This window comes from Nelumbo lutea, chromosome 6 (assembly GCF_056320005.1).
Source record: "Nelumbo lutea isolate HS-2025 chromosome 6, American lotus-T2T, whole genome shotgun sequence".
NCBI classification, from domain to species: Eukaryota; Viridiplantae; Streptophyta; class Magnoliopsida; order Proteales; family Nelumbonaceae; genus Nelumbo; species Nelumbo lutea.
In genome coordinates, this window is record NC_142689.1 from 35,463,510 (window position 1) to 35,474,129 (window position 10,620).

Here is a 10,620-nt window from a genome sequence, read left to right on the forward strand (position 1 = left end):
TCACTATGGGCCCCATTTAGGATCCAGTTGTACTAAACATTGGTGTGTTCAACCGTGATAGGTAGGTAGTTCAGCCAGGGTGTATATGTAATTTTAAAGCTAATCCGATCCCAAATAATTGCAGCTCACTTTGGAAAGAGCACAAATGCAAATACATACAAAATAATACAAAATATAAGGTTTTGCACTCTACATATTTGCATTTGTATTGCTTTCAAACTGAGCCTAAGGATGCATTTGTTTCCGATGTAAATGTACTTTTACATTGATGAAGTTGAAAAACAATGGTTCAGTGAGAGTATAAAATATGGACCGGCCAATGTGCCCATTTACACTCGTCCATTTTGGTTATATCTTGTTGCAGTGGGAGATTTATCAGAGAGGGTGAGAGAGAGGGATAAGGGTGGAACTAGGGTGTAAAGATCCCCCTTCTCAAAAGCTCAGAAGAGAGAATGGGCAAAAGGATAGAGCCACCAATGGAAGCAAAACACCCAGGAACAACGAGATGTTGCAACCACGGAGGAGCAAAACGCCCAAGAACGACGAGATGTTGCAGCCATGGAGGAGCAAAATGCCCAAAAGCAGATAATACCCATCTGAGTCGACCTCCAAGTTCCCCCAATCAAACCCCGTCGGAGGTGGTGGCAGTGAAGGAGAACACCCAAGCAGAGAGTGCCCATCTGAATTGACCTCCAAGTTCCCCCAATCAAACCCCGTTGGAGTGGCAACGGTGAAGGAGAACGCCTAAGCAGAGAATGCCCATCTAGATTTACTCCGATAGTGTTGATAGACACCACCTGCTATTAGGAGAGAAGGAGAAAAGAGAGAGAGAGAGATGTAATAAATACATCGATACATCAATTATCAATGTAATTAACAGTAAATATATAATTTTACACCGCTTTTCAATGTAAAATATATTTACCGAATGTTTGCAAAATCGTATCGACGTGTAAAATTTACCCCGTTTGATTTTACACCTCTACCAAACGCAGCCTAACGAAAAATTGGAATACGGCCCAATTCAATCCGGACTGAATTATGCTGTCTCAAATGAATGCTTACTTTCAGCATAATGTGGCTTGGAATGAACTGAACGACATTTTTCAACTTCAAGCAAAGATGTTAAGGCTCAGTTACTCATTCCAAGGAAAACGTGGTAGACTTGTCACGTGTGTTAGGGTTCCGACTATCTAACGTCTTCCCCTCCACTTTAGGAATTCTGGCCATACGGTTGGTCAAATTCGTCTTTGATTACGGATGCTCGAATACCGTCTCCGGCTTACTTGATGAATTAGATATCGGTGTTCAACGCACCGTATTTAAAGACGGCTTTGACTAACCCGTATGTATAGCATTCCCCTCCTCCATTCTAACGTTGGTTCCTCCATCGCTACTCGCTAGCGCCGCACTGAACGAAGACTCTGGTACTTCTCGCCCATTTCCTCCATCGATCTCTTTTTCTATCTCTTTGTTCATCTTCTTCTTCTTCTCATCCTCGAACCGAAGACTCCTCATTTTGTTTTTGTGTTGGAACAGAAAATCGCCGTCAGTGCTGTACAGATCGGGTCTTCTTCGCGTCTCGTGCTGTGAGAGGTTCGAATGCTTACTAGATATATGCTTATTCGTTTTTTTTTTTTTCTAAACAATATATGCTTACTATCTCCTTGATATCTCTCTTCCCTTGCTTCTTTCTTCAATTATTGGTATTAATCTGAGGTTCTGCGGTCTTGAAATCTCTCTGTTTCTTTATGTTCTTAGGCTGAAACTTCACTGTTGCTTGTTTAGAATCCTTAGTAATACGATGACATTGGTTTTTGAATGAAAACTTGAAGCCCTTTTGCTGGTGGATCTCTCGGATTTTCTTTCTTTTTCTTTTTTCTCCGGTTTGCTATTTGGGTAAAAAATCCTGTCTTTCTAGACAAATGTTTTTCCCTCTCCAATTTTCTGGGATTTGACAGTTGTTTGTTGGGATTTAGGACTGATAAGTGGGCCTTTGGATTCAACATCGAAGATCCATCTGCTGAATTTTCTCGCAGATCTCTCTTTGTTTTCGATCGATTTTTCCTCTTGTTTTCTTGGTGTTCTTCTCTGGTTCTTTGCTTCTCCTTTGAAGATTTCCCACGATTTTCTTTCAAATTGGAATTTTGATACAGTCATTGGAACTCTCTACCTCACAATGTTGTTGATTACCTGGCTATGTCAACATTGATAGAATAAATGTTGATAGGTTGTCACCTAAGAATAAATCATAATACGGTGATTCACGTAAGAAGATTATCTTCCCATTTAATCTAATAAATTATTATTCCACGATTCTGCTTTCAAAGAGCTCAGTTTTATTTATTTTTATGCTTCAGTTTTACCCCTAAAACTGGCGGGGGTGTATTTTATTTTTAAGATATGTCAAAAAGACGAACAATATTTTCATTTCAGGTTTCTATTTCAAATAATTTCGGTCCGACTTTTCATGTTTTTGGGAGGTATGGGGTGTTGTAGGAAAATGTTGGCCATATCTTCTTAGGAGGCATTTTTTTGGTAACTAAGTTTATACTTCCATATAAGTTACATTAATTCAGGGATATTTTTAGTTTCCTCACTGAAGAGTATATTTAAGGCCTTTATCTGTTATGATTGCACGGTTTCCATGTAAGATTGATGTCTCTGACTCTGTACGTTATAATTTGTAGAAATTGTTGTTCCTGGATCACCTCTATTTTTGGTCCTGAGATAGTGATAAACTGGTATTATAGTGATTAAATTCTTTTATTTGTTTTGTTGGGTGTGATTTAGGAAGTTCATGGCATCAAAGTTGCATCAATTGCAAGCTAAGGCTTGTCAGGCATCACAGTTTGTCGCCAAGCATGGATGTTCCTACTACAAGCAATTGATGGAAAAGAACAAGCAATATGTTGTTGAACCACCTACTGTGGAGAAATGCAACCTCCTTTCGAAACAACTCTTTTATACTCGTCTTGCCAGGTTAATCTCTTTTTATAATATGTCTAGCTTTTACCTCCATCTTTTCTTCGTTGATTGTATTTGGTCATGTTAGGCCCAATTAATAATTTGAATGCCTCTGCTTCTTGTTTTCTATATTTTCATTACTATCTTATGGCTTACTATAGCACTGATGTCTTCAAATGTGGTATATGAAATTTAGTGATCCCTTTCATGATCCTTGTGTTGCTTCATTAATTCTTTGGTTCACTCCATTCATATTTTATGAATATGTGGATGTCCTGATTTGTATTATGATTTATGAGCAGTTGTATGATCTTGGATATAATTCCAGCGTTCTCATAACAACCTACTTACAAAAGCATTTTTTGAATAACTTTTTAGTCATTTGAGTGTTTCATGTTTTGCTATATGATCTTAAAGAAGACAAAGCAAATAATCGCATTTTATGTTCATTGTTTCAGGTGCTATTTAGTTACATTCATTTTTTTTTTTATTATTTGTTTTGTTTTTGTAAGGTGTTCAGTTGTATTTCTTAACCCAGTACAGATCCATTCTTCTACTCTTAAGTCTTAAGGTAGATACAAATTTTTCTTATAACCATTTTTATCCATTTCATTGAACATCCAAACACTGATACTTTCTGTTTTGACATTCAACTTTTCTAGTGATATACATGTTTATGATCAGGTTGGTAAACTGACATGTTATGGACTGTGTATTCTATGGTACTTATATCTATGTGTGTCTTATCTGTATATAACCACAATAAATTTGCATTTTGTGATATGAAATCTTACTCTTGCATAATGTCATCAATGCCTTTCAAAGAAGTGATGATATGGACAGCATAGTTTTCAAGGCGCCAAGGCGAGGCTAGGTGACAGGGGGGTGCCTTGCCTAGGCAACACGCCTAGGCGATGGATTTTTTAAGTAAAACCCTAGATCCTAGGGTAGTTCCCTAGGTTCCATAACCATCTTTCCTTAATAATTGTTCATAATTTTCATAAGAAAAGTATAAATTTCATGTTTAAGTCTAGAAAATCAACATTTTATGAGAAGAAAAAGAACAAAGTAAAGAAAATTCAAAAAATGTGTTGATTAGACAAAATTTTAAGTTCTTCCCTTGCTTATAGGTTCAGGTTTTGAAAATTTTGAGGGTTCAATCAAGGATCAAAATTTTGATATGATACGCCCCGTATCGGGTGTATTGTATTGCATCTTTGGGGTCCCGATACCTGTTTACAGGTGTTTTCGGGGACCCATTGTTTAAATAAATATATATATTTAAAAATGAAATTGAAAACCAAAGAAATAAAAAAAGTAGGGGGAGTATCGTTATAAGTTCCAATACACAGAGGTGTATCGATACTGTGAACCATGGGTTCAATACAGCAGTTAGCAATGTTTGCATTGATTAAACCCTAACAAAATAAGAAAATAATAAAAAGAAATTAGTATATAAACACATAAAATGAATATTCTAGTTTAATAATGTCTATTTTATAATTATAATGTCAAAAAATTAAAAATCTAAAAGTATTTCATAACCCAATGCACAAAACTGCTAGGCGACTGGGCGAGACGAGCCTCCAAGGGCGCCTTGTCGCCTAGGCGTCGCCTTGACAACTATGTTGGACGGTAAGCTAAACTGTGGAATCCTTCGAGTTTTTTTAGGTCAAAATGTCAGTCCAAAGTTTTTTTATTTATTTTTCTTTTATTTATAATGTATGGGTATTTTGGTAAATGTCCAAAATAGTGCTACCTGATCCCATAGAGAGCATTGGTATACATGTTTTAAGTTATTTTGATTATTAAAGAGTCTTTTTGGTAATGATTAAAACTAAATTTGAGAATAGTTTTTTTTTCCTGATATCTTGCCTCTTCTCTATCAATCCATGTATCTTTCTCTCTCTCTCTCTCCACTTCAAGCTCTCTCATTTTTTCTGTGATTTTCTATTATGGTTTCTGTTAGAGCTAAAAGGATGGGTTAATTTTTTTAATCAACAAATTCAAAATTTAGTGAAAAGTTAGCAATCAAAGAATAAGATTTTATTGAAAAACCAGGAAATAAAAATACCAACAGCAACCTTTTACACCTCCCTGCTCCATTAAGAGCCCCTTACATTATTAAAGTATTAACCCCAAGGATGGATTAAATTCATCTTTATTGTTATGTAAATGTACTCTCTTACAGGTCAGTAAGTAATCTTTGTTGAACTCTCTGTGCTTTATTGAATTCTATGGTTGAGAATGTCTCCTAAGAAAATAACACTATCTAGAGGCACACCCCTTACAATTCACTATGTGTCGATGAGCCACCTTTGTGAAAGATGAATTCCACAAATAGCTCCGAGAACCCCCTATTTGCTAACATTGTTCATTTCATTTTTCCTAATAAAAGATATTTTCTAAAAGATAAAACCATTTTTTTGTAGGGATTATGAATTTAAGACCCTAACATGGATTTGTTTGGGCTTACCTCAAGGGGCTTGGTATAAGAGTGGCTACATGTTTAACATCATATTATCTATTGAAATAGTGCAATTAGTAAAGAAATAAAGAAATTGAAAGTTTGACATACTTAAATATGTTTTATGGTTATGTATTTTAATTTGAGCTAATAAGATTTTTAAAATATTTAGTTTAAAATTAAAGTTTGCATTTTTAATTAATAAATATGATTTTAAGATTGTCTTGCATTACCCCTACTGTTTATGGGCAAATTTCTTAAACTACCCGTACTGTTTAGTTAATTGACAAACTGCACCCTTACTGTTTAACTATTGTCTTGCATTTCCCCTACTGTTTCTGGCAATTGACCATGTCCTATCCCTACTGCCAGCATCTGTTAATGTTCCATCAAAATCCGTACACATGTGACGTCATGTGACCAATAAAACTTTTTTAAAACCCGATATTCCTCTCTGTCTTTATGGGAGAGATTACATTGGACCTGATCTATGATGGATCAGAGGTTACATCGGACCTGAAACCTTTGCAATCCTTAAAATGCTGAATCCGGCGAGAGAGAAGGTTGCTCTGCTGGTTATCTGCTTTGGCCAACAGTTGATTTAACTTGTGTGGGGAGAGAGAGAGATCGGTTTTGTTGGTTGTTTCAGAGATGAGAGAACACATTCCAGGACATTAACAGGAACCTTGGTGTGGATCTAAATAGCTTGGTTTCTTCTAATTTTTCATTTTTCACAAGCATTGGTCCAGAGAAATTTCAATTGAATGGTTTTGAAATGCAAGCATAGATGTTTCCGTTAATGTCAAAAGACCAACAGCTCAATGGTGCGTTCTATCCCAGCAGTGTTAAGGATCACAGTTGGCAACTGGGAAGAGGTCTTCGGTTGATGGTGCGGGGGGAGCTTGTCCGAGAGGAATTTCCCTTGGATTTGCATTTGGGCATCAGATCGGTAGGAACCTCTCTGTCCTTCATCGATTGTGTAAGGGGGAGCTTGTCCGTGAAGATGCCACTGCAAAATAAGTGAAAGGACAAGGGGGAGCTTGTTTGTGAAGATGCTATTGCAGAGAATTAGTGAAATGGCGAAAGGGGGGGGGGGAGACAGAGTAGAGAGGGGAGAGAGAGAGAGATTGAGGGAGCAAGCAAAAAAATGCCACTGCTGCTTGAAGTTGCAGCGGTGATGGTGTTGACATGAAGAGAGACAGGAGCCGGATAACGAAGATGGAGAGAGAGAGAGAGAGTCCCCAGCTCGGTCCTCTTTCTTACAAAAAAACCGATCATTACTGGTTTCTTTAGAGCTGTTCTTTGGAGGCTTAGGGGGTGCGGATTCCTGCAAAGCAATAAAAACTGATTTCACTTGGATTAGCATTTCCCACCTGTGTGTAAAATGCTGCCATTCCTGCTTCTTTATAAAGATTCCAAATTTTCCCCAGTGACTGTTTTCTTTGATAAACACTTTGACGTCTCCACCTTCAGAAACATCTTCTTTCCGGTTCATAGCTTTAATTTTCTTTAAAGGAACCGGGTATCTTCCTAATCTCTGTGTGTGTGTGTGTGTGATAACTCAGGTGATAGGATCGGGGAGTTGTTCGGTGCCCATGCCGAAGAGAGAGAGTCTGATTGAAAATGCAAGTTCTGTTTCGAGAAGAAAATGCAGAGTTCTCCGTACTTGATTGGCTCCTTGGTGGCTTGGGTTAAATTTGATATTTTATTTTGAAAACATGAGACATAGTGAAGGGTAAGTTTGGCTTTTTACTTTTTTTCCGTCAATGTTTAACGATGATGACAATGGTCGAAAACAGTAGGGGTAGTGCAAGGCAATAGTTAAACAGTAGGGTACAGTTTGTCAATTCGCTAAACAGTAAGGGTAGTTTAAGAAATTTACTCATTTATTTTTAGTTTTTTTTTACTTGCATTTTTTTTTAAATCCTGCTCCTTGCTTCAAAATGGTCCGCACCAAGATACCAAATGACCTTTGTGCCTTGCACTTTTGAAACTCTGAGTCAACCTAGTTGATGCTTACTCATCCTAGTTAACCAACCATGAGCATTGACCAACTAGTCGATGCTTTATAACACTGGTATTCCTCTTATACATCAAGGGAAGAATAAAAGAAGATGTCCTCCCAGCACCATGTGAGATGGCCATAATATAAAGCTCCAAATTCCATGCACATTGTCTGATCAAAACTAGAGTGAACAATTTGTGCAACAAAGATTTGATGCTTAAGATTCAAGAATTTATGTTATTGCACTTGTATTCCTTTTTTCTTCTCTATTCTCCTTGATTAAAATGTAAGCCTTCTTTCCTATTTCTTGCTATCTGACCTGATCTCTGTTTTCTCATAGATTTTTTGACTGTTCTTGTTTGATTTGGGCTAGTTCTTGACTCTATTCTTGATTATTTGTGTTCTTGCTTGACTTTCTTGCATATTCTTCCTATTTCTCTTGAATCTTTCTTGGTTGCTTGATGAATCATGATTTAAGATTTGAAATTTAAGAGTCAAGGATTTATGTTATTACACTTGTAGTCTTTTTTCTTCTCTATTCTCCTTGATTAAAATGTAAGCCTTCTTTCCTATTTCTTGCCATCTGACCTGATCTCTGCTTCTTCTTAGAGTTTTGGACTGTTCTTGATTGATTTGGGCTAGTCGCTGGTTCTTGACTCTATTCTTGATTATTTATGTTCTTGCTCGACTTTCTTGCATATTCTTCCTATTTCTCTTTAATCTTTCTTGGTTGCTTGATGAATCATGATTTAAAGTTCTTCTCTGATTTTTTTCTTGCTGTATATTGATAAAAAAGGTTTTTTGCCACATAGTTCTTTGATTCTTTTCCTTTGGCCTACATGATTTGTCCTAAAGGTAGAAAGAATTTCTCCCTAGAATAAAATCATCCAACTCTAAAAGCATCCTAAACCACATTAAACCTATTTGCTCCACTAGGGCTGATATTCCTTGTGACATTTGACATACACTAGGAACATTTCGAACCCTTTCCCATCTCAAAATTAACTATTAAGGATTCCACCTCCTTTCCTGTCTGCAATTATTTTACTATCAAAGCAAACATGGAAGAATCTGAAACTTAACATGCCTATAGTGAAAGAAGTTTCTACAGAGCCTGGGACTATGGCAAAGGAAAATTATATACTGTGGAGCAACACACATAGCTATAGATAAAAAATATTTGTCATGGATAAAAATTTGATATTATCATAGCCAGCTCAAGGCCTAATTACAGAGAGAAATCTTACTACTGGTGAAAGTTCTGCAGCTATAGATTCAACTTAAGATGCAACCTGTTCTGATTCGTCTTTGGTTCCAAGTTCTCGGCCCATTATTTTCTCCTTTTCCCCCTTATTGCACTTGCTATACAGTAATAGTTTGTATGGCAGTTGCAACATGAGGCCATGATTCAGTGTCAACCACTATATATCCTCCTGTCTGCTATCATTATGAACTTTGTACGGGATATTATATTAGAAGTTGTTGATGTCTATGGAGATGAATCTCCTTATAATTCCAAGGATTGAATACATAGATTGGGAGCATATTCCAGTGGCATTGTCATAATAATAATATAGGACTAAGCATTTTTTGCTGATTTCAAGATGAAAGCAACTGCTCATATAGGGCAGGAAGGCATTTTTTATTGATTCCATGATGAAAGCAACTTTTCATATTGGATTTATTAGGCAGTCGGGAGTTATTTTTGTTGATTCCATGGCAATTTTATTACCGTAACAAAAGAAAAGAAATCCATACATTCCGAGTTAAGATTAGATGGTTAGTTCTTCCATATCATGGAAATTTTATTAGTTCATAAATTCCATGGAAATTTTATTAGTACAACAGCCTAACGCTGATAGCTAGTTCTCCCATATCAAGTCATCTCTTCTTATTCCTTGCCAATTCATCTTCTAGGCTATTGGCTGGTCTTGGTGTCCACCTTAATGAGTTAAGATTAGATGACAATGAATTGTCAGTCCTGTACCACAATCAGTCTTTGTTTTTTGATAATTCCACTATCAGTTCATTTCATCTGAAGAAGCTTATGGCAATGTTTGCTAATTGATCTTAAAGACCATGAAATATCTGATGGACCTGTTTTTCCCAGGAAACAAAAAATAAAAGTTTAAATTTTTATTGCTCCCATCTTTGGGGCCATACAAGCTCAAGCCACTTGTTGCCTTCTTGGAGCAAAAGCAGCCATCACAAATCAGCCTCTCAATATGTTCCATTACGAGTCTAGACTTGAACTCCTTTATAGTGAGTACTTGGGGCCTGTTTGGTTGTCAGTCGGAATTAGAATTGAAATCCATTAGAATCTGAATCGGTATGGTCTATTCCTCCCACCTGTTTGGTTTAGATGGGAATTGGAATTGGACCGGAATCGGAAGCAGCTGGACTGCTGGAACAGATTCTCATTCCCAAGAGGGGGTGGGAATGGTCATTCCCTCAAATGGGGGAATGCCATTCTACTAGGAGTGGGAATTCCAATTCTGCCCAACCAAACGGTTGGACACTCTGATTCTGATTCCAAACCCCTATTCCTACAAACCAAACGCACCCTTAATTTGCCACTCACTGACTTTTGATTGTAACAGATATTGAGAAATCATTAAATTTAATTAAGATAGATGGAAATGTTGTATTTTTATGCTATAAACATCCTAAGCACTTTCTTGGCTCCCATCGAGTACAATACAATGTGTTACCCATCTGACTTTGTGCTTAAATTTTACAGTATTCCTGGCCGTTACGAGTCATTCTGGAAAGAACTTGACTGTGTCAAGCAACTCTGGAAAAACAGGCAGGAGCTAAAAGTTGAGGATGCTGGAATTGCTGCTCTGTTCGGATTAGAGTGCTACGCGTGGTACTGCGCTGGTGAGATTGTGGGGAGAGGATTTACATTCACCGGATACTATCCCTAAGGGCGCCGGATACTACTGGGGGCAGACACGTTAGGAAAAACTAGTGGGTTTTCATTTATATGCTTCTCATGAGTGATTTGATTCACTGACTTCATTCTTCTTGCAAAATTTTGTTCTTTCTGCCAAAGTTTTGAAGCTGTCAAGTCAGCAATACCAGTGCTGTAGCGTTAATAATCTCTTCATTGGTAATTTTTCACTTCATCTGTGTACTGCACAATTTTTTTTTAGTAATTTATATCCAAAGTTACTTTTAA

The 10,620-nt window shown here is 36.9% G+C and overlaps 1 protein-coding gene across 2 annotated transcripts; it reads left to right on the top strand.

Moving 5' to 3' along the window:
* The first annotated feature begins 1,069 nt into the window (after positions 1–1,069).
* Positions 1,070–10,620, top strand: LOC148848513 (uncharacterized). 2 transcript variants are annotated; one of them, XM_088949122.1, is made up of 4 exons: positions 1,070–1,427; positions 1,540–1,596; positions 2,794–2,982; positions 10,180–10,620. In XM_088949122.1, the coding sequence occupies exons 3-4, from the start codon at positions 2,801–2,803 to the stop codon at positions 10,364–10,366; spliced, it is 369 nt and encodes a 122-aa protein (XP_088805248.1). In that variant the 5' UTR covers positions 1,070–1,427; positions 1,540–1,596; positions 2,794–2,800; the 3' UTR covers positions 10,367–10,620. The 2 variants fall into 2 exon arrangements, with proteins under 2 accessions (XP_088805248.1, XP_088805249.1); XM_088949123.1 differs by lacking the exon at positions 1,070–1,427 and having other exon boundaries at positions 1,462–1,596.

What these genes read in the sequence shown, in the direction of transcription:
- LOC148848513 (XM_088949122.1), top strand. Translation starts at nt 2,801, where the DNA reads ATGGCATCAAAGTTGCATCAATTGCAAGCTAAGGCTTGTCAGGCATCA. An exon ending in TTTTATACTCGTCTTGCCAG is followed by an intron (nt 2,983 to 10,179) that starts GTTAATCTCTTT and finishes TAAATTTTACAG; the next exon opens with TATTCCTGGCCGTTACGAGT.